The sequence below is a fragment of the Neofelis nebulosa genome, chromosome 2, assembly GCF_028018385.1.
Source record: "Neofelis nebulosa isolate mNeoNeb1 chromosome 2, mNeoNeb1.pri, whole genome shotgun sequence".
Taxonomy (NCBI): Eukaryota; Metazoa; Chordata; class Mammalia; order Carnivora; family Felidae; genus Neofelis; species Neofelis nebulosa.
Genome location: NC_080783.1, coordinates 83151631 through 83176888, shown reverse-complemented (window position 1 = coordinate 83176888; position 25258 = coordinate 83151631). Strand labels below are relative to the sequence as shown.

General features: G+C 34.7%; 1 protein-coding gene across 11 annotated transcripts in view; it reads right to left on the bottom strand.

The window, feature by feature from the left end:
- ORC4 (origin recognition complex subunit 4) overlaps positions 1 to 25258 on the bottom strand; it is an 81928-nt gene that overhangs the window by 39380 nt on the left and 17290 nt on the right. For 4 of the 11 annotated variants that reach the window (XM_058715356.1, XM_058715357.1, XM_058715359.1 and 1 more), the window contains 3 exons: positions 3737 to 3810; positions 1107 to 1183; positions 429 to 519 (listed from right to left, as the gene is read on the bottom strand). The exons of 1 other annotated variant lie outside the window; for it this stretch is intronic. In XM_058715356.1, the coding sequence (XP_058571339.1) occupies positions 429 to 519; positions 1107 to 1183; positions 3737 to 3793 (225 nt within the window). In that variant the 5' untranslated portion in view covers positions 3794 to 3810. Of the gene's footprint in view, positions 1 to 428; positions 520 to 1106; positions 1184 to 3736; positions 3811 to 17428; positions 17485 to 25258 lie in introns of those variants that run through there. 6 more of the 11 variants (XM_058715361.1, XM_058715362.1, XM_058715363.1 and 3 more) reach the window with 3 other exon arrangements.

The following is a 25258-nucleotide window of genomic DNA, read 5'->3' as shown; positions in this document are numbered from 1 at the left end:
TGCATGGTATGATAGTTACCCAATTTATAAACAGAATCAATGCCTACCTTACAGGGTTAGTATAAAAATGATAACAGATAAAAAGCACAAGTTAAGGTACAGGACATAGATAAAAAGCACAAGAAACATGCTCAATAAATGCTAATTTGCTGTTTCTACTGGCAATCACTAATTCTTCAAGGACAAAAGACAATGGGAAAACATCAAATGAAAATTTGTTACTGAGGAGGAAAGTAAGGTAAAAAGGATATGCTCAATTCAAATATACCACCCTAAGTTTTAAGGCTTTGTAGGTCTTCTATGATTTAAAGAAAAAAACAAAAGCAAAATTAACAAAATAATGAAAATAAAAGATATTTCCGGTATTGGCTAGAAGAATCATCACATGTCTACAGAAGCAAGGAAATACCAGAAATCAATAGTTTTACCGTGGTCTTTCCTGATCCTCGGGGCCCAATAATGAGAACAGAGTTACTTTCTCCATGGATAGCAGTTCTTTTTAGCAGCTCAATTAAGTGTCTGAAATGACATAAATAGCCAACATTTAAAAAGGAAGCTAGAATAACTTGCTAGATAATACTTTTTAAAAGCTGAATATGAATATGCACAGAAAATAGGCATTCCCTTTTTCTCTCCCACTTGGCACTTGACTTATGCTGTATATAGTCCTACACAGAAAAACACAGGAAGAGATAGTAAGTCCATACGAATCTCTAGAAACTTCAAGAGGAAACCAAGTTAAGTTTGAAATATCTTGGCTTTATGATGATATGGGACAAGGGACAACAGTGGCAATTCTTGGAACCTTTCACTCCACAGCTGGCACTCGAGAATCAGGTACAAGACCTCAGAATTTGTCTCCATAATACCAGATGACAGAAACAACAAAAGATTCAAAGTTAAGGAGCTTTCCTGTTATGAAAACATTCATATCTGCTCTTGCTTTATAATACTCAGTGCTTCTGTATAAAAGCAAAATTTTTTATCTCTATAAAAACGTTAGCCATATTCAAGATAAAATCCATGTAAGGTAACGTAAAATCTATGTAGGTTTTTGAAAAACCTAAAGGGCATCTTTAAGTAGAAAAAGGGATAGCTAAACTTACTTGTATTGTACTTGTACTCCAAATAAGTTACTATGTGGGCTTTGATGACAAAATCTTTCCCGTAAAACTCTTTGTACCTGATTTAAAAAAGTGAGTAAATACAAATGAAAATGTTATTCATGAAATAAAAAATGACTGAGAATACACATTTATAGCAGTCAGAATTAGGTATTAATCAATTTATTTAACCCTCCATAAATAGCTTGTGTTCAAGAGTTCTGGTACCATTTTCATGAGTTGTAAAATTAGTGGGGTTTTTTCCTTTTTCTTTTTATTATCCCAAGTCCCAGAAGAAAGATGAGAATTTACTTGTGAAATTCAACAAGAGAATTACTTTAGCCACATCAGCAATTGGAGGGCTGTTTTACTGCATGTGAATGAATGATTGCTTCACTTTGTACATAACATATCAGCCAAGGAACAAAGACACAAAAGAATCTAATAACGTAATGTCATCTAATAATGCTCATGAACCACACCTCAATCTCTAGAGACCAAACACATCTAAACTGGCTTAGTTCAAGCCCTATCCATCTACATCTATCATGACAGTCAGGATTTGAGAAAATAAAGTTTAAAAGTCTATATACTTATTGAGGACCTATTAGATTCAGAACATATTACTACTAAAGGAGCATGACCCATGCCTAAAGAAACACTGCAAATAAATTGGAAAGAAATGACATATTGAAAAAAGTAGTAATTCAGCACATAAGGAAATGCTCAATTACATGGAAGAAATTGTGTTCATCTACACCTATAAAATGAAGAATCATTGGAATGAATTAAGAAAAAAAATCTTGTAAGGACCTAAATTTTGAGTTTGCCTTAGAAAAAAGGGCTTAGACTGGGTTTAAAAAAATTATGTCAGACAATCTAGCATAATTTTTCAAAATATAGACCATTAAAAGCATTCCGTTTCTGAATCTGCTGCTACTACAGAGGTCTTTCAGGGACAAAAGTCTTAAGAGGCTATTTCAGATTTGGTCCCATCATCAGAAGAAAGAAGCTTCCAAGATTATTTGCTTCTCCCACACTGACAACATTGGACCGATACTTCATGTACCAAAAAGATAAATCTGAGTCCTGTTTCCATGTACCAGAGGCTAAGCAAAGCAAATTATTCAGTAGAGATAAAATAATCCATATTATCATTGTATAAGAAGGGGAAAGAATAAGGAGTGATGCCAGAAGTCAACTACATGGATTTTAAAGTTAGCCTTTTCTAAATGTTAATTTTTTTAATCTACAAAATTGAAACAATTTTCTGGCAGGCCTGTTCTCAAGATTAAATAAGGCAGTCATCTGTAACATAACACAGGTATTGTATAGGTAACAGCTGATACCTATAAAACACTTAAATGAGCATCTACAGAGACTCAACTAAACATAATGCTTATTTCTCTACTTACGTAAGATCATTAGAAATCAAAAGATAAACCTCACTTTTTTTTTTCTTTCTCAAACTTCATTAAAGTCTAATAGAAAGGCAAGAACTATGTATAACATCTAAGGGGTAAAGTGAAGTGAAGCTGTAGTGAACAGTGAAAGGTTCAAAAATCTCAAGTGACCTGAGATGAAGGTTAAATAGGTGTATACATGTACAGAAACTGAACTGTATGTAATTTGTGCACTTTACTAGGATATGTAAATTATACTTCAGCTAAAAACTTTCTTTGAAACAGAGTTAAACATTTTCCTTCCAAAAAGAAAGTAAGGTCTTATATGAAGGGATGCCAATAACTTACATTTAGTTTTTATTAGAAAAACACACAGTTCTGGTCAAGCCAGATAAATAGAAATACCAGAGCAGTTATTATACCCACTCCCTACTATATTCCTTACGGGAGACACACATACATATATACTCACCATTGGAATACAGTATGCACTTAATATTAAATTTTCATGATAAAAACACCCAACATACCAGGAAAAAAGACAGCATCCTCAAACTGATTAAGGGTACCTACAAAAACTATAGCTAACATCATATCAATTGTGAAAGAATGAATGTATTTCCCAAATATAAAAAATGAAACAAGAATGTTCTTTTCACTTTTACTCAATATTGCACTGAAAGTTCTAGTTGGGGCTATTAGACAATAAAAAAAATTAAAGTCAACTAGACTGAAAAGGAAGAAGTAAAACTATATTTGCAGATGACATGATCTTATATATTAAAAAACTAAAGAATACACTAAAAACTATTAGAACTAATAAGTCTGGCAAGGCTACAGGAAACAAGAGTAATATACAAAAATCAATTTCACTTAGATACACTAACAATGAACAAGTAAAAAAAATTAAGAAAAAAACTCCCATTTATAACAGCATCACAAGAAGTAAAACAGGAATAAATTTAACAAAAGAAGTACAAAACTCTGAAGATTACATTAAAGTAGATGGAAATTAGAAGACATTTGGGAAGGCAGAAGTCAAGTTAGCACTCCAACTATCCAAAGACTTACAAAGAATAAATAAATGTAGTGTAAGGCATTCTACCCTTTTGAATGGAAAGGGAGTTATGTTCTCCCTTCACGTTAAAGGGAGAATTCCAGTTAAGAAGATGACAATTCTCTGATCAGCGTTGCATGTTACGAGACCTTAGGATTAATGAAAATACTAACCTGTGAAAGGAGCTCTGCATGTATTAAGTTGTTACTCTTTGATTTACGACTGCTCATTTCAACAAACTGAAATCCTTAAAAAAAATAAATTAGCATGAATACAAAACATTACTGGCTTGAAAAGATTATTTAAGAATTTACTATCATAGAATCAAAACAAACACAAGTTTTAAAACATGAAAACATGAAAATGTCCAATTTCTCAAACTTCAAAAAATTTGGGCTAAACCTAGTGTGATAATCATTTCACAGTATATGTAAATCAAACCATCATGCTATACACTTCAAACTCATACCTTAATGTATGTCAATTTTTTCTTTCTTACAGACAACTACTCCATTTCTCTTCAATCTACTATTCACATCCCTTCCTTAACTTTTTTTTTTTTTTAACTATGTGCTTCCTTCATACAGAATGTTTCCCTCCCCATCCCTCCCACAGGATCATCACAATCCACAAAACCTTTGCTTTCTTGCTCCATTCACCAACCATACACAATCATTAGAGAGTAGGTAAAATGCATCTTCTCTGAACATCCATAATTGCCTGTATTTCTCTTTACCCGTAATCAAATTACATTAAAAAAGATTTCCACTTAATTGCCAGTATCCCCAAACTGAGTATATTTCAAAATTAGATGCATTTTAGCATAATGTCCAAATAAAGTTGGGAATGATAGCAGGAATGAAAAATATATATACTATTAAGAAAAAGATAACTTTTGTAAAATTCTTCTTTAGGGCAACATATTCACAGATAAATACTTTTGGTTAAAAGATCTAATTTTTTTCACACTGACTTCCAATAGCAATCCTTTACTAGTCTGGTAATAAGAACTTAAGCAGTGTTTACTTATATACCAGGAACTGTTATAAGTGCTTCGTATATACCTCATTTAATAACTCATTAGCTCATATTTTTAATTTCACATACTGACAATTAGATGCCAACCCCTGGAATGCTGTTTTATGCTTCCCTGGAAATGCTAACAGGGTAACATCTGAAAAAGGCTATGACAGATAAATAGCAAGAAAATCTGTCTTCCTTTTATTGTATAAGCTATGTAGCCAGGGCCTAAACTCTGGCTTCTGGTGCCAAGCTCCCAAACTGGAAACTCAAAAACAGAGTCATCAACTGCTGTCTTAACCTTTAAGAATATTTTTTCTTAGGAGAAAATTAGTCTTCTCAGCTGCCCCTAGAAGGCACCTAATCCCTAAAAGGCACCTTCTATCAGCCTAATGTCCATGCAAGGCACCTTGTTTCAGCATCTTTACATTAATTATTTTTACTTGATTCTACTTAATTATTTTTTCCCTTAAATCAGAGTTGTATGTGGGGTTTAGAAAGCCCTTTCAGCAAAATGAAATGACAGCCTCACTGTGGTTTAAGATACTCTTGACTATGAAAAAGATCTGTAAGTCAACATCTGAACTCACAAAAAAAACATGAAATAATTGCCTACTAGAAAATGAGGACTGAATTTTTAAAAACTGGGGGAGAGCTTTTACAATATGCTTTTGTTTTTAGGGCTATAATAGCTATTTCAAACTATCACTGAATTAAAAAGTATTTTCCCCATTTCATAGATTAAGAAAACAATGCTCATGAAAGCTAAGTAAAATGTCTGAGGTCATAGGTAGGTGTCTAATCTGCCTCCTTGCATCAAATATAATTCAAGTAAACCATTAAAAGCATGCATTTGTCTTCTTTTGGGGATCATTCATGAAAGAAACACACACAGTACTTCAGTGCCTACCTTGCTGTAAATTAAATCTTAGTCAAAAGATTAATTTTAATACGTTTTGCCCCTCCAAATAATAGTCAAATCTGCACTCCATAACAAAGTATATTTTAAAAAACAATTCTAATTTAATAGACAAAAAACAAGCTTTAGAGCATGACAGAAAATATTTGTAATCCACATATTTGACAAAGGACCAATATATAAAGCATCTTCAAAATTCAACAAAAAAGAAACAATCCAATTAGAAAAATCTGCAAAAGACATAAACAGACATTCCACTGAAGAGGCTATAGGGATGTCAAATAAACATGTGAAAGATGTTTAACATTATTAGCCATTTGGAAAATGCAAATTAAAACCATAATGAAATATCAATACATATCTGTTAGAACAGCTAAAATAAAAAAGTGAGGTAACACCAAATGCTGGTGAGGATGCAGAGAAACTGGATTTTTCACACAACTACTGGTGAGAATGCAAACTGGTTACAGCCACTCTGCAAAGTTTCTTGCTGACAGTTTCTTAAAAACCTAAATATATTCTTACCATGCAACACAGCAAACAACTGTACTCTTGGGTATTTATCCCAGAGAAATGAAAACTTATGTTCAACCTAAAGCCTTGTAATGTGAATGCTCATTACAAATTTACTCATAATAACCCTCAAACTGGCAACAATACAGATGTTCTCCAATGAGTCAACAGAATTTAACAAACTCAAACATCCATCCATATAAGGGAATATACTTGAGCAAAAAAAGAGGAGTAACTACTGATACATGCAACAACATACATGGATCTCAACAGTATTTACTACCCATAGTAAAAAAAAAAAAAAAAAAAAAAAGCCAACCTCAAAAGAAAATTACATATTTTATGATTCCACTTAAACAACATTCTTGAAACAATGTGAATAATAATTTGTACTAAAAACTTCTACAGTAATTGTAGTCACCCAAGCTTACATTTGGTACTAAAATGATTAATAGCCATGTATAGATATTTAGTTCCTCTTACACTTTGTCTAGTCCTACTATTTCGGAATAGTAAATAAAATAAAGCACAGAGGGAAGTGGAAGGAGTCCCAAGATCCACTGGTATAACTGAAATGACAAGAGATTAAGAACAGAGTGGTAGTGGCTAAGAGACAGAGTCAAGGTTGCAGGGGTGAGTATAACTACAAAAGGGTTGCATGGAGAGTTACTCTGTAATGGTGGAACAGTTGTGTATCTTTATTGAGGTGGTGGTCACACAAATCTATACATGGGATCAAATCACAGAGAATTATACAGACATACAAAAATCAGTGCAAGTAAAATCTGCTTAAAAACCAAATAAGACCCATAGTCCAGTTAACAATATTAGAGCAATATTAATTTCCTGATTTTGATATTGCATTATAGTTATACGAGAGTTATACGTATTAACTCTATATATAGAGTTACACGAGAGGTCATCCTTAACAGAAGCTGGATGAAACCGGTTTACAGGACTCTAAGTACTACTTTTGCAACTTCTGTGAGTCTATAATAATTTAAAATAAAAATTTAAGAAAAAGACAATTCTAATTTTAAAGTTTTTTTCCCCCAACTGCTTAATGACAAAAAATGAAATGAATAATAGTGGTACAACTAAATCTTGATTATCTGAAAATTGATTATTAGAGTATGCTTGGTTGAATTTCTCTTCAAATTATACCAGTGTATCCAGGGACTACTTCCACTTCCTACTGTGCTTTCTATAATATGATTTTATTTGCTATTCTAAAATAGTAGGACTAGACAAAGGGTAAGAAGAGCTGAATGTCTATGCATGACTATTACTCATATTGGTGGAACCTGGGTGACTCTAATTATTTAATTGCAGGAATTTTGGTACAACCTACTATTACTTACTGATACTATTTCAAGGAGCAGTGAAATGGGTAATTCCAAGGAATGGCTTACTCTCATATTATTTCTTTAGCTTCCAGTGGACCTTCCTCTCAAATTATGTTCTGCTAGAGTGAACGCACCAGTTTTCAATCTCAGATGCTGGAGTAACAATTGGCCTATTATACTGCCTAAAGAATTTCAACCCAACCCACTTCTGTCACTAGCTGCTTCGATCCCACTTTAGATCAACATCATGTCTAGACCAGAAATCTATAGCAACTTTTTTATCGGTCTCCAACTCTTATACTCATTAGTGATACCACTTTCACATAAAAACCCCTCAGTTCCCCCCAAGCCCCCAAATTCTGAATTCCAAATTCTCTAACACCATTTAAAAGGAAGGGTCTGGGAGCACCTAAGTGGCTCAGTCAGTTAAGTGTCTGACTTCAGCTCAGATCATGATCTTGTGGTTCACGAGTTCAAGCCCTGCGCTGGACTCTGTGCTGACAGCTCGGAGCCTGGACCCTGCTTCAGGTTATGTGTCTCCCTCTCTCTGCCACTCCCCTCCTTGTGCTCTCTCTCTCTCTTTCTCAAAAATAAGTAAAAACATTTAAACAAAATTTAAAATAAAAGTTAAAAAAAAATAAAAGGAATGGAGTGCCTGGATGGCTCAGTCAGTTAAGCATCCGACTTTTGCTCAGGTCATGATCCTGGGGTCCATGGGTTCGAGCCCCACGTGGCTCAGACAGCTCAGAGCCTAGAGCCTGCTTCAGATTCTGTGTCTCCCTCTCTCTCTCTCTGCCCCTCCCCCACTCATGCTCTGTCTCCATCTTTCAAAAATGAATAAACGTTAAAAATAAATAAATAAATAAATAAATAAATAAATAAATAAATGGAATGCTCTGAATGACTAGCTTCTCAGTTTAACTTACTAGCTCCTTCTATTAATATTCTGTCTGAACATTCAACAATTCTTGTATCCTGCTTCATACCAACCTCTGGAATACGTTCCTGTGATACCCCTATATACTCCTACTCTGGGTAAAGTCTGAGGGGATGTGTCCGTCAAATGCTTTCAGGATATATGCTATCTTCTCCTTTCATAAAACTTAATCATCACACAGTGTGATATAACTAACTCTGTGCTTACTTATATGTTTGCTCCACTGGATCACAGTCTCCTTAAAAGAAGGGCTCAGAAATTATGCTTATCATTGTATCCAAATCAACCAGTACAATGTTGGCATACAACTGGTTTTCAAGAAAAGTATTTGATAAATGAATACATGCTAGGTAGTGGAGGATGTCCACAGGTAAACTACCTGCCAAAAAAGAAGCCAGAGCCAGGTTAAATCAACTTCTTAGCTAAGTTTCAAATTTTTTAGCAATTACATGCCATGACTCTAAAAAAACTGCCAAGTATAAAAGAATAATAAATTATAAAAATACAGAATGACTTATTCTCTAATTCAAGTAAAATATATGCAGTATATCTCATGGTAGTGTCACAGCAATGGAATTTCAAAATGGTTAAAATATAGTTAAATTATTTATGAAATTCATTTAACTGAGAACTTACAAGATTAACAAAAGATAAAGTACATGAAAATTTTTTAAGAAATAATTTTTAAATCAAGTTGCAAAGCATATAAAGCTGTATGTCTGGTGATTCAAAAGAAGCTAACGTCAATTATTGTTAGACAAAGACATCAGGAATTTTTATCTTTTTATAAGTGACTGACAGCTTGCTAGTAACATTAAAAAAATTAGCAAAATATTCTTTCTGGAATTAGGGTTGTATATTTCATATTTTATTTACTGCCTTCAATTAAACCTTGAGGTTTAGGAGGAATATTTATTCCAAATGAAGATTAAAATTACTAGTCAATAGCTACACTTTTCCTTTTCTAATTTGTAATTTTGCCATGATTTGGAATATTCTCCTTACTCATTTCAAACTTGAAAATGCTAGATGCATTTTAGCATGTCTGAAAAATTTGGCAATAGAGACTTTAAACCTTTTACTGAATATATGAAAAGATTTCCATTTTTGAAATTAAACCAGAAAAAAGTAAAGGTATAAGAAGTGAATATGAAGATACCAGAATTTTTCTAGAAATTTTTAGTTTTTCTTAGAAAGTCACAAGTGATGAAACTAAATATATATATATATATATATATATATATATATATATATATACACACATACACACACATATATTTAAGAACATTATTCAAATTAGAACTGTGAATAAGGAGAAGTAAATGGTAAAGACCATTTATATCAAATTTAAGATAAACGCAAATTCAGAAAGAGCCAAGGAAAAGGAGAACTAGAGAAATGAAATTGGTAGCAATATTGTGTCCTTAAAGAGCTTTGTTACTAGCAGGGCCTAGATTTGGGTTCTTGTTCTGTGGTGTCACTTTTGCAAATTAACTTTCCTAAGTCCTAGTTTTCTCCTCTGCAAAATTGAGATAAAACTATTATCTAACTCACTGGGTATTGTGGGGGTTAAATTAAATGGTTTACTTGATATGCCATGCTGTCAAATCCCATGCACAGTGAACACAGTACGCTTTCTAAATTATCACATTACATTGGAGAAGAACCAAAATAAGGATGAGAGGGGTGCAGAAGCACATCATCTTATTCTAAACAATTTCTGTGACAGTACTTCTTTGACAATGCAATAAATGTCAAGTGCAACTTCAACTAAGGTACCTCAGAACTATGAGAGCATACTTCAATGGTATACATTTACTGAGTTTTGCTCAATACAAAATACAGTTTTAAATACTGGTATAATAAAAAGAAATTATGGGCAGATCAGTCTATAGTTACATGGATCCCAAAGACCTCAAATCACTAATTGTAAGAAGCTATTCAACACCTGGAAGAGATGATTGCTGGGCAGCATCCCCAGAGTTTCAGATTTAATAGGTCTGGGGTAGTGGTTGAGAATTTGCATTTCTGTTCCCAGATGATGCTCCTTTTGCTTGTCCCCAAACCATATTTTGTGTACTACTGAGAAAATTGACTTGATTACCTTGCATTCCACATCAGACCTGGTAAAACTGATGAGACCACAGAAGGTAAAGAAATCCATGGGTATAGAAAACATCTCTTCAAACCAAGCTAAGCCTAAAGGTAAACAGTATCTAAGGATCACACTTAAATAGTTATCTAAGGGTCATCAAAACAGGAAAATCTGGAATAGGAAAGACACCAGGAAGCCAAGGGACTTTTATCACGGTAAATAAACAAATATGCTAGAAAGCTTCCTATTAGATAGAAAAATAGACCACTGAACATAAACCACAAGTAGAATAAGAAAGTGAGAAGAGTTTTTCTTTCCTCTAGTTACTGAAAAGTAATAAAGGTTTTGTCCTATCATCTGATAATTCAGAGAGACTTTGGAGGACATTCCAAAACAGTATACATTCTGTGATCTACTTGAGAGATTCTTTTGGTTGCCTGGATGTTTTACATTTGCATGTTGTCCCCTGATTTAAAAGAAACCCAAAAATCTTTCCTGCAAAGAATTTTAAAATTGTTTTGATATATATGCTTTAACAGCATAGAAGACAATGTTTTTACAGTTTTTGATTCGTCAAGATTTCTTGGGAAAAATTAAAATCCCTAGGCTAAAAAAAATTAAAAGTAAAAATTAGTGTCTAAAAAATACTTTGGAAAATAGTTATTAACCTAGTACCAGTCTCAGACTGGTATCAAACAACATGAAAAGCACTTAATATAAAAAGAACAATAAGATGTGCTTGATTCAGGAGATAGGACAAACATTTGCTCTGATGAAGCCAGCTAAATAATGGTGCAAACTGAAGATTACAGTCTCACAGTTCCAATGACAAGATGAGAAAAGCACTAATGCGTGTGGCACTGTTAGGCTGTGTCAGTTACTATGATGCTAAGTGGGTGGTCAATGGCAAAGAACAAGTAGTATTCAGGTAGACATGAGCAAAATGGATGAATGGTCATTAAAAAAAAAAAAAAAAAAAAATCCCAGGGCAATAGATCTGAATCTTTAGGGGTAGAATCCACCCCTCCCCCCTTTTACTGCCATGAATTATTATTCTGATATATAGCGTTGGAAAAAAACTGGAATAGTGTCACAGAACATGCCTGTAGAATTGCTGGTAAATGACAAAGGGGTTGTTTTTATAAAACCTGAGCAACTTAGGTCTGTGTTAATTTGTCCACTTCCCTAGACACTGATCTCTTGAGCAGTTAAGTGTACCATATAAGATCGTTATCAGAAGAATTTATTGCCAATATCCACAGAAGGAAGGTACTTTTTTGCCCAAGGCCACCTGCTTCAAACACTGTTGAGGAGGGGCGCCTGGGTGGCGCAGTCGGTTAAGCGTCCGACTTCAGCCAGGTCACGATCTCGCGGTCCGTGAGTTTGAGCCCCGCGTCAGGCTTTGGGCTGATGGCTCGGAGCCTGGAGCCTGTTTCCGATTCTGTGTCTCCCTCTCTCTGCCCCTCCCCCGTTCATGTTCTGTCTGTCTCTCTCTGTCCCAAAAATAAATAAAAACCGTTGGGAAAAAAAAAAAATTTTAAAAAACACTGTTGAGGATGTGATGACCTCACAGCCTAAAAAATGCAGAGAAGCTACCACAGATACCCTGTGAAGAGCAGTAAAGCAGGAAAAAAAAATTTTTTTAAAAACAAAAACCACACCTTTCCTTCCTATTTACTTAATGTTTCCATGCATTGGTCTTGGTGAATAGATATTTAACCTAATTAATTACCTGCCCTTATTTATTGTACATGTTTATGCGAGAGTTAAAGTTGATTCTTAATTATATAACCTTTTCTCTATATATATTACCACCAAAGGGTTCAGAATACAAATGAGGCAATGACTTTAAAAAAAAAAAAAAACAAAAAACCTTCACACTTGGAAGATATTAAAAACTCTTAACCAGATAACTAAAAATAAACAATGTCATTTTACCCATGCATAAATGTGCACATATGAAGCTACTCAAGCCAGAATATTCATTCACGCCAACAGCCAAATAAAGCATACCATTCATGGAATATTCACACACACACACACACAAACAGATAAAATTTGTTTTTCATTAACGGTCTTCTAGATGTTCTTACATGTCCAGAGCTAAGGCACTAAACTTGAAAGGCTTCCTGGCTATGCTACCCAAGATTTTACTTTCACTAGAAGCTGTCAATAGAGAAAAAGCTAAAGCTACACAGAACAGGCATCTTTAAAGTATCTGAATGTCGGGGTGCCTGGGTGGCTCAGTCCGTTAAGCATCCAGCTTCAGCTCAGATCATTATCTCTCAATTTGTGAGTTCAAGCCCCACGTCGGGCTCTGTGCTGAAAGCTGAGAGTCTGGAGCCTGCTTCAGATCTGTCTCCATCTCTCTCTGCACCTCCCCTGCTCACGCTCGCTCTCTCAAAAATAAACATTAAAAAAATAAATAAGTAATAAAAAAATAAAATGTCTGAATGTTAATGATTCTTCTCACCTAATTATACTGTTAACATTCCTCAGGATCATGTAGTATAGTGGAATCAAACTAAAGGGTAGTTAGATCATAGCCAATTCATCTATGATGGGATTGTGCTCTTTATTATTTCTTATATCCTTGTGCACCCAGTGAGGTACCTTTAATGTGGTATGTACAATGAAATGCAGTAGGTCCAGTGAAAGCATTCTTCTCACAAAACAAGAGTACAAGCTCACAAATTATTACACTTTTTTATTTTAAAAAGGCAAAGGAAAATCAGCTGGCATTAATGAAGTTTTGGACCCAAGGGTAACCTTAAACTATAATTAGAAACATACACAAAGAATCAATTATTTGCTTTACTCTATGTAAGTTTCCCAAATATCATTAATTGCCTGGGAAAATTCTTCTAAAACAAGATTTGCGTGTCTTGGTCATAAATCTGGGTCTACAGAATGTTCTCTGATGAACTTTGCTCTACTACCAGGTCTAGGAACCACTGCTCTACACTATTGGCTCAAATAAGTGAATTGCAATGTAGCTCTGACTTCTCTCTCAGGTCATTCTACTCAGTTCTGACATACACATAAAGGTGGATATATATAGAGGGTGGAAAGATTCTCACCACACCAATTCCAGAGCACTTCTAAATTGTAAATCAGAAGGGTACTGACCACTGAAATTTGTTCCTATGTTGACAAATGACCAAAATGACAGGAATTATAAAATTATGTCACATGAAGCTGCCTGCTCAGAGTAGCCTATCTACATTTTCCATGGTCCCTACAACTCACACTAATTGAAGAAGAAATGTTAAAAGGTGAAACACTAAAATATATTCCTTGATGGATACTTAGCAAACCTATATGTGGAATTTTAGACTTTTAAAGAGATGTTAAACAAAGCAGGATGACTACATTAATTTAAGACACAATCATGTGTATATTCAGCTTCCACTTACCAACTGAGGTGGTTTATTTATCACAGTAATTACCCATTTCTATTCTTTCCAAAAACTACACGTTGACTAATTCCTAAAAATTATGAAACATGTCCTTTACTGCTCCTGAGATTTCAATGGGCACTTATAGCTCTTCTTTATCATAATGCCTTCCTCAGCTCCAACCTTCACTCAGAGCCTCTATCTATACGTCATTGTCTCTACATCATATATTTTAAATTAACTCTGGCCAACAATAAAACATAAAAGTGATTATTCTGAAAATCTCTTAACTTGTAAAAACATAACAAGAAAAGAAATAAATGACAGTAATAACGTATTCCCAAATAGAGCTCAATATTCAGCAAGATGTCAAGTTGTTTTCCCAGCCTAGAGATGGCAAACATAGATCTACCAGGTAGGCACAGCCAACTTAATGTCTTCATCTTAGTTTGGTTCTAATCATTGTCTTTGAGACTAACAGAATAAGAAACGATTCAGGGAAAACCAACTTGGATAAACTCCTGGGGAAGTCCTTTTAAGTCAGATTTTTTTTTTTTTAATTGAACTACAGATGGCACATAATGTTACATTAGCTCCAAGTAGAGAACATAGTGATTCAAGAAGTCTTTACATTATGCTTTGCTCACTGCAAGTGTAGCTACCATCTGTCACCATACAACAATATTGCAATACCACTGACTATATTCTAAATGCTGTACCTTTCACCTCCATGAGGAAATGCTGTACCTTTCCTATACATTCCATAATTGGAAGCCTATACCTCCTACTCCCCTTCACCCATTTTGCACATCCCCCCCCGACTCCCTTCCCCTCTGACAACCATCACTTTATTTTCTGTATTTCTGGGTCTGTTTCTATCTTGTTGTTGTTTATTCATTTGTTTTGGTTTTTATATTCTACATATAAGTGAAATCATAAGGGATGTCTTTCTCTTAGCATAATTTCACTTAGCATAATACCCTCTAGGTCCATCTATGTTGTTGCAAATAACAAGATCTCATTCTTTTTTATGGCTGAGTAATATTTCACCAATTCAAACAAAAAAACCAGATTTTTTTAAGTTTAGTAAATTGACCAAATATCTCCCAGCTTGCTGATTAGTAACAGGATATAATATCTGTATTATAAGATAAAACCAAATTGTAACTGGTAATATCTAAAAGAACTTCAAGTTATCAAATCTTACAAAGCACAGATTATGGCACTTGCTTTGATAACCACCAGCTATAGCTGAGAATAAGCTGCTCAATAAATTACTGAATTGATTTAATAAATATTTCAAAGTAAAAAACATTGTTTCACCAAAATGATACTGTTGCTTTAAGTCACTAAGTCCTTTTATGCCACAGATTTTAGGTACTCAACTTGCCAGCTGTGTAAATTAGATATAAATTTTTTGGTAGTATTATTACATGGTGATTAACATTTCCCGACTAATTTGACTCAAGACATAAATAAGATGGCTATACAACATATTTGTGTGTCTATGTGTGTGTGTGTGTGTATATATATATATATATATATATATATATATGTATAAATGATTATGGTTTCAGTTTCAGACACTGCTTAAAGGAATATTTTCACCCCATTAAATAGAGATTGTTACCTGGAATGACATTACAAACAAAATAGAAGATAAATGCAATCTAAAAAAATGATTAAATATTTATTTAAATAAATAAATGTATAACTGCCTCCCTGTATTATAATGAGAAAACCAAGTAGCACCAAGCTAATAACAAAGATTCTCAATCAATTCAATTTAACAAATATTTAGTGAATGGGTACTTATTACAAGGCCCTATGAGAAGTACTATGGGAAAGATAAAATATTAAAGTTGGTCTCTATCCTCAAAAAGCTTAAAGTCTGACTGGAATAAGATATATGAATATAAAAGTAGAAAAAGCAGTGAAAGTACAAAACAAGGAATAAACTCATGGATTTAGTAATGAAAGGGGTCTTAAAGAACATACAGTCCACTTTTTATTAAGAGTAGAAATTGGGCAGAGAGATTTTTTTTAAATTTATTTGAGAGAGAGCGAGCAAGAGAGGGAGGGAGTGAGCACTGGTGCGTACACATACGAGTGGGGGAGGGGCAGAGAGAGAGGGAGACACAGAAGCTGAAGTAGGCTCCAGGCTCTGAGTTGTCAGCACAGAGCCTGATGTGGGGCTCGAACCCACAAACCATGAGATCATGACCTGAGCCAAAGTCGATGCTTAAAAGATTGAGCCACTCAGGTGCCCCTACAACTTAGGTTTTTAATAAACATCTGTATTTTTAAGATAAAAAAACTTAACATTCAGAAGTAATACTTATTTATCACAGAAACTTTGGAAAGCCAATAAGGAGCCATGTGGATAAGGATCATTGAGCAAAATGAAATCAGAGAATACTTGTCCTTGCAATATCTAATAATGAAGAAATGTCCTGGGGGATGATGGGAAAATGGATTATGGAACCTAGGAAGCACCAGGAATCCTCCACACCTAGAAAGCAACTGTACGGGGAAGAATCCAATATAAGTATTTTGGAGCTCTGGAGTCTATTTACGGTTTTTAATATTCAGAGGAAGACTTGGAAAGCAAATTGCCAATAATTTTGGTTAATTTCAGCTCTTTGCTCAGTAGCAGCTATCTATCCCCCACTACTGAGCCCAATGGTAGGCAACTATGAACCTGTTCCTTGAGCATCTTGCACATAGCTTATGGTGACAGACTGGTGACAAAGGGATCCTGTTGCCCAAATGTCAGGGATTTGTGTTGATGGTGGCTTTTCACCTCAGAAATAGAGAGACAAGATGCCACTATTATTCCATTTCCCCTTATTGTTGGAAGTCCCTCTTTCTCCTGCAGGTATAACTTTCATGGGAATAAAAAGGCTAGTGCCCACTTTCCGTCCCTTTAGTTTTTTCTTCCTCTTTTTGGAAGCCAGAGATTACAGACTAGGACATTAAAAAGAAACTGTACAAATGAGGGGAATTAGAAAGTCATGATACATATCCAGGGAAAGGTGAAGGCTCACAGAGACCTGAGAAATAGTAATTTTATACCTGAAGCTGATTTTTGGCACAGAGACAACACTACAACAATTAAAAAAGTAAAGTAATGGACAAAGACAAAAAACCCCAGCAAATTTTGCAGAACAGGGATATCTTCTGATTTCTAGAATTGTAAATTATTAGATTCAAATGCTCACTTTTTAAATAGAAAATATCAGGTCATACAAAAAAAAAACAGGGGGGGGGAGCAAACACTTCTTTTTCAAGGGAATAGTCAGTAAAGTTACAAGGAGAAAAAAATTTTAATGGAGCCTACACTAGTAATGTGAGCAGGAACTGTAACACTGTATACCAAAGAAAGCATTTACAAGAGAAAACAGGTGAGAATATGTCCCATTTACTTAGTTTTAAAATTGTCCAAGTAGGTCAAAGACATAATAAAGAGTCTTTCCTACCCTGCAGATGAATAGGCTCCAGACTAGTTGGTGCAAAAAAAACCCTCCCTCAGGTAAAACAAGTATTTATTTAAAGGGTTCTATTTAAAATATTTATCTAAAACATGAGAATTAAATTAAGCTTAGATAATATTTAATATATAAATTGACATTAATACCTCCACTTGATCTGTGTTAGCTAGTCGTGTCATGTCACAACAGCAATCTAGGAGCCCTAAGAAAGGATGGGAAGTAAGTAAAAGATAGGGGTTACAAATTGCACCATGTTTATTCACGTTCAGCTTTTTACTATATGAGTTAGGTGTGTGAGTCCAGTTGGATGGATAATGAACTTAAAGGTATTGTTATGACGTTTTAAAGGAAGATGAACTAATTCAAGTACTATGGGGGGGGGGGGAAGGACAGGACAAGGAAAGAGAAAAACCAAAAATAAGTAGAACTTTAAAAATAAAGGTAGGAAAGAAAGATTTTTGAAAGAAATTTGTGCTATGGAGAAAGCATTTTAAAAATGTTTTCATCTCTGATTTTGTGTCTGAAAATGATGTATTATCTATAAAAATCTTTATAAATATACAATTGACACTTATGAAGAAGACTTTCTAACACATATACCTATAAAGAGCAGAATGAGCTTTATTTATATCAATTTGTTAAAAATATAAAAACACACCTTTACAATCAGTTTGGAAAAACACCCAATTTACAATGAGAAAAGATGAAATTTACTAACAGAACTCCTACAAAATCTATGTAAAATTGGTGGATGGGACTGAAAATGAAAAACATACAATCATTATTTTTACAAGACTTTTTTTTTTTTTTAAAACAAAACTCTGAAGTTCCAGCAGAGAGTATTACTTTGTGACAAGAATGCCTGGTTAAAAAAAAAAAAAAAAAAAAACAAAAACCTCCAATGATGAAGAAAAAAAATTGAAAATAATACCACTATCAATCTTTAATTTAGGTAAAAGTAAAAATACAAATTCTACTACTGCTTAGTGTCTAACTCAGTATGGCTGACATTTTTCAAAGAACAGTAAGAATGTACAAAACATTAGAACTTTGCCTCTCTTAAGTTAGAAAAATGTCCTTGATTGGATAAATAGTCAAATATTGTAAAACAAGAAATATTTTAGGAGAAATCTGTGGGCGGTTTCCACATTTTGTCATTATTCTTTAAGATGAAACTGAGGTAAGAATATATGTTTTTCAGCCAGCTAGAATTAGTTTCCACACTTATCTCTTGCCAGTTGGGAGTGTTTAAAGCAAGGAAAAGACTAAAGGAAGGGTTGAAGGTAGGAGAAATAAGGGACAAAATAGGTATAAATTCCAAGTTTACAGACTAGCAAACATATTGTTAGTACTTCCTAAAAGGATCAAGTTGAAATGCTATCTATGATATTATGTGAATTTAGTAATTAAGTCAAGTTAGGCAGAGCCTCTGGTGAGATGTTTCCTTGAGTTCCCCAGAGCTGAAGAGTAATCCCAAATAATCCCAAATAATTGTTTTTTTTGTTGTTTCTAGATATAACTCATCCACAGTAAAGTAACTAGTAACTCCTGACAACTTCTTAAATTTTTTTCTTCTTCATTTGTTCTCAGTGAATAGAGGGGACACAATTTACTCAGAAACTCACTCAGGCTCAAATGAATTCAAGGTTTAATCATCTTTAGTATAATTACATAATGACATGCTATTCTCTTCATTGATATTAAAATGAAGGAAAAAATTCTATAATGTCTAATACTCAAAACTGACCAAATAATTCAGACTCAAAGGTTTACAATTCTCCAGAAAAGCCATGCTCTCTCTTACCTTTTAGTTTTCAGTACTGCATAGCAATGTGCCTGGAACCACATATACACATGGAGACATATCCATACATGTACATATGTATCTATGTACATTTATGTGCATAGATACATACAGTACTTTGTAAAGTACTATTAGAATCTTCATATTAATGAATATGCCCACGGAGTTGTTTCTAAGAACATTGGTGGATGAGCAGTCAACAAAATAAGTAAATACTCTCATTGGGAAAATCATTGGTTTAACAACACAAAATCTTCAGGTAAAAAAAGGCATTTATAAGTTACTGCAATATTTTATGATTATTAACCATGAAACATCCCATATAAATAAGTATCAATTTTGTATTAGTGTAAAAAAAAATATTGAGAGAACTTCTTTAAAGCACACATTTAAAATATATTCACTTTTGAATTATATAGGCTAATGAAAGACGCAACACACATTTGCAAATAATCTAGAAATCCTTTCAGCTTTTGAAATGCATTGTACCATTTTACCAGCATTGATTTAGCTTGTAACTTTATCCTAAATGTTATACTGGTCAATTATACTCTATTTTCTCTGAGCACATGGAATGTGACTAGAAATATGCTGAATAGAAAGAGGAATGAAGGCTGCGAATCAAAGCTAATATGCTTACTTAGGTGGATAAACAGCATAAAGACAACAAAGACTTGAATCAACAAAAACATCATTTTGTTTTGAATGGAGGAAGGTACCAAAAATAGGAGTCGATTTAAGACCTGGCTTCTAAAATCAGTGAGTAAGGAGAGAACACGTGTATATAGATTTTTTTTTTTTTTGAAAAGTATATGGTATACTTTATAGACATAAAGTGTAATATTGTACAGTATCGTATTTGCTTGCAAGTGCAATTACTCCAGGGCAAATGTTGATTTAAGAAGAATAATGAATAGAATCCTCCCCACTATTTAGTTTTTTTCCTTTGACATGTTCACAGATAAATTTATGTAAATGTAAATACAATATGCTACAACCTCAGTTAATCAATTAGCAAATGTTAAACTACTTTTAGAAGAAAAAAAGACTGAAAACACTGCCTTTGGAAAAAAATTTTGAGAATTTCTAGAAATAACCCCATGTAAACCCAAAATCTTACAATTTATCCTAAAAACTTTAAGAACAGTTTGTTGTTTCTAATGAGACTCTTCAACGTGTGCAGGAAACAGGGAGATCAAATTCCTATAATTTGAGTACTAGGGCCCAAAATTATATTCTCCCATGGTGCTTGCTAATGAATATTAATGAATATACACTCCCTACACCCATCAGCATGCTTAGATAACTCTGCCATGACAGATAAAAATATAAGTTTAAACATTTATACTGTAATTAGGTTTCCAAATAGTTGGATTTTTTTAAAGGGAGAGAGTCCCCAACAAGTTTTTTTTTTTTTTTGCTTTAAAAGGACAGCTTAGAATTTTTTCTTATATAACATGGTACAAATTCAGGGGAAAACTTTATCTTTTTGACACTCCAAACCAGAATTCTCAGGAACTTACATTTTTCCTTGTACTGCAAAATAGCTGTTCATCATGATGACTTTAAGGCAATAAAATACCCAAAATGTCTTCATAAAAGTGATACTTATTTTTAGCAAGATCATCAAACATAACTCCCTCATTTTTACATAAGAAAAAAATGAGACACAAATTTACTCAGAGACCCAGTTGCAGGCATATTCAGGTTAAGAACTCAGGTGCAATAACATGTCTATCCTTTTCTGCAACCCATCCCCACCCACCCAAGGTTAAAGGGCTGTCAATGAGAGGACTAACTGATGATCAACTGTGGACAGACAGGTTCAAATATACTGTTTCCTATATTTGTGTCACTTTTTATACACCTCTTCTTATGTAAACACCATTCCCTATTTGGAAAAAAAAATGTATTCTTTAATCAGTGACATAAGGAAAACAAAAATAAAAACCACTCTCATCGAAACAAAACTCCCAACAATAAACAAAAGCCCTGGTCTGGTTAACTGGCTACAGGGAGCACTCACTCTTCTAGCTGAAAAAGTTCAAATACATTTGACCAATGAATTTCCTAATTCTTAAATAAGATAAAGGTAGCTCATGAAACCCACATTATTTCCTTGAAAAGGCATTAGGTAAGCAAACACAGAATTCCCAACACTAGATCTGCGGTGCAATATGCTTGCTAATAAAAAATGGTCTTTTTGAAGTAAATACAGACGAAAGCAAAGAGGAGTCTTTTCTCCCTTTGGAGCCAGACTACACTGCATAATTGTGAGACAAACCATTAGGCTCCTGTTTACAATAAAAAGAACAAATCTATACCATCAGGTAAGCTAAAAAGATGAGATGACCAGAATGCTGAAAAACTTCTGTTAAGACATAAAGCACACAGGGGCGCCTGGGTGGCGCAGTCGGTTAAGCGTCCGACTTCAGCCAGGTCACGATCTCGCGGTCCGTGAGTTCGAGCCCCGCATCAGGCTCTGGGCTGATGGCTCGGAGCCTGGAGCCTGTTTCCGATTCTATGTCTCCCTCTCTCTCTGCCCCTCCCCCGTTCATGCTCTGTCTCTCTCTGTCCCAAAAAATAAAAATAAAAAAACGTTGAAAGACATAAAGCACACTGACTAAACAGAGGATATTATAACCCAGTATTTGTAAAAGACTTCCATAAAACCTAAGTTCTCTTAGGACCCTAGAATAACTATAAGATCTAAAGGAAGAGGCCAAGGGGCACCTGGGTGGCTCAGTGGGTTAAGTGGCCGACTTCGGCTCAAGTCATGATCTCGCGGTTCATGAGTTCGAGCCCCGCGTCGGGCTCTGTACTGACAGCTCAGAGCCTGGAGCCTGTTTCGGATTCTGTGTCTCCCTCTCTCTGACCCTCCCCCGTTCATGCTCTGTCTCTGTCTCAAAAATAAATAAACGTTAAAAAAAAAATTTTTTTTTAAAAATAAAGGAAGAGGCCAAAAACCATAAAAGAGAGGAGGAAAATCAATGGTAAAGGAGTTTACCAATCTTTAATTATTTTTGAGACACAGCATCGAAGTAAAAGTGGGGGAGATGAGGAAGAGGAGGGAGAGGGAGGGGGAGAGAGGGAGAGAGTATCCCAAGCAGGCTCCATGCTCAGCACAGAACCTGATGTGGGGCACAATCCCATGGTCCTGGGATCATGACCTGAGCCCAAATCAAGAGTTGGATGGTCAACCAAATGAGCCACCCAGGTGTCCCCCTCCCCCCCCTTTTTTTTTCTACCAATCTCTAATTTTGAACTCAGCAGTTCAACTTATCCAACTCAAATGCACAAAACTATAATTCTCTACGTAAAGTGAGAGCTTTTTCAGAAGACAGGCATGCATAAGAGAAGGTCTCATACTCAAAATGCAAGGTTTTTCTTACATCCTAAAAGAAAATTTAGTAATTCCACTTTATTTTAACTAGCTTCCAAAATGGCCCTCAGTGGTTCTTAACTTCTAGTATGCATGTCTGTAACCAATCCACTACCACATTATAGAGCTGGCCAGTATAACCAAGAGGATATTGTGAAAATAATGGAGTGTGACTTCCGAGGATAGGTCTTGATTTCATTTAAACCACCTACTCTGAGGGAAGCTACCTGTCATGCAATGAAGTCCTGCAACTCTATGAACAGGTCCATATGGTAAGTAACCAAGCCTCTTATCGAGAGTCAGTAGAAACTTGACAACCATGTGAGTGAACTATTCTCCAGCTCCTGTAAAGCTTTCAGATGACTGCAACCCCAACTAACATCTTGATTGTAACTTCATGAGAGTTGAAGAACCACAACTATCCAACTAAGTTGCTCCTGAATTCATGACTGACAGAAACCGTGTGAAAAAAATGCTTGTTGTTTTAAAACACTACTGGTTGCAACTGTTGTGAAACAGTGTGCTACATAGCAACTGATAACCAATATTGCCTACTTAAGAATTTATAAAAAACACTAATAGTGATAATCCAATTATTAATACAGAATTGATCATAAATAGTGTAAATTTCCCCTACCATAAAGAAAAACAAAAAACCCCACAAAATCCAGAGAAAAACTTTTGGTATTTTTGAGATAATACAAAAATATTGATTTCAGGCCCTGGTTCCTGCACATACTCCTGAAACCCTTGTAATTTCTTCAGTGTTAAGAGCACTGGGAGCATTTTTTTGGTTCTAATATTTTATCTTTGACCCTGGTTCCTACACAGGGCTCCTGAAATCCTTGTAATTTCTTGATTGACAGGAGTCTCTTTTGTTCTAATGAGGCAGCTTTTAGTGGAATTGTGGATAGGTCCCAGTCACTAGAAAGAGGAAGCCATGATTTGAAGCTTGGAATTTTCAGCCCCACCCCTATTCTCTTGAGAAGGGAGAACTGAAAATGGAGATGATGATAGATCATGCCTGGGTGATCATGCCTGTGTGATGAAGCTTCCCAAAAGTATGAAGTTCAATGAATTTCTGGGTTGGTGAACACAGGGGAGATTTAGGGAGAGTGGCATGCTCAGAGAGGACATTAAAGTCTACACCCCTTCCCACATTCCTTGCCCTATGCATCTCATCCACCTGGCTGCTCCTGAGTTATGTCCTTTTATAATAAACTGCTAACCTAATAAATAAATGTCTTTCTGCATTCTGTGAGCCACTCAATAGCAGGGGAACATTGGAACCTCTGATCTACAGCAGGTTAGTCAGAACAGGTGACAACTTCAACCTGTGACTGGCATATGAAGTGGGGGGGTGGGGGAGTAGTTTTATAGGACTGAGCTCTTAAACTGTGGAATCAGATATGATCTCTAAATAAACAATGTCAGAATTGAGATGAATTGGAGGCCACCCAGCTAGGGTCTGAGAATTGCTTGGTGGTGTGGGGAACACTCCCTCCAATACTTTTGTTGGAACTGGGTGCAGAACTACTTGGCATTAAACAAGCTTGCAAACTTATTATTAAAGAAACTAAATGTGAAATGTGTAATATTTAACTTAAAAAACTAAAAAAAGTTTAAGTGAAAAAGTGCATAATGTAAAAAAAGGCAGAAAAATGACAAAATAATTATTAACAAAACAAATAGTAAGAAAAGTAAAGGCAGAAAACATGAAAAAATCAGTGATCACAAAAGAAATGGGAAGGGTGCTCAAAACTTCGCACAAAAATAGCTATAGCACCAAGGAGTTCTAAAATTTAAATTTCTTTTTATGTTCATTTTGAGAGGGAGAGAGAGAGGGCACGCTAGAATGAACATAAGCGGGGAGGGGCAAAGAGAAGGGCAGGGGCAGAGAGAAGGAGAATCCCCAGCAGGCTCTGCACCAGAAGTGCAGAGCCTAATGTGGGCTTGAACTCATGATCCATGAAATCATCATGACCTGGGCCAAGATCAAGAATCGGATGCTTAACTGCCTGCGCCACCCAGGCAACCCTTGAAATTTCATTTTTAACGAATATTCAAAAAAGAAGTTTATAGGGATTTAAACAATTCCAAAATCTAGAAAAAAAAATATATAGGCCTTCGTACTTTATTCTATGCACCTGATATAAGCTTTGTTAATAAAACTTGGCAAAAGGCAAAAAATATCACTGCAGATGAGGCTCACACAGAATTCATAAACAGAATAAAAGATTCTGGATCAAATATTTATTAGCCAGTAGTCCAATAAATAAAAAAAGGTATCTTTTAGAAAGTAAAAGATTGGGGCGCCAGGGTGGCTCACTCAGTTAAGCCTCTGGCTTTTAATCTCAGCTCAGTCTTGATCTCAGAGTTATGAGTTCAAGCCCCATGTTGGACTTGGAAAAATCTGGTTCTTCAGTTATAATACGATAGGTATCAAAACCCACTGTAAACAGTATTACAAATAAAATCATGAATATATCCACTATTACCACTAATACTTAATTCTAGAGAAATCAAGCAAGAGTAAAAAAACAAACAAATAAATAAAACTACAGGCCAATATCTCTGATGAAAAAAGTTACAAAAAAAAATATCAACAAAATAACAGCACTCCAAATCCAACAACACATTAAAAAGTCATTCACCATTACCAGGTGGGATTTATTTCAGGGATGTAAGGGTGGTTCAGTATTTACAATCAAATCAATCAACATAATACATCACATTAACAAGAGAAAGATATGAACCATAGGATAATCTCGGGAAATGCAGAAAAAACAC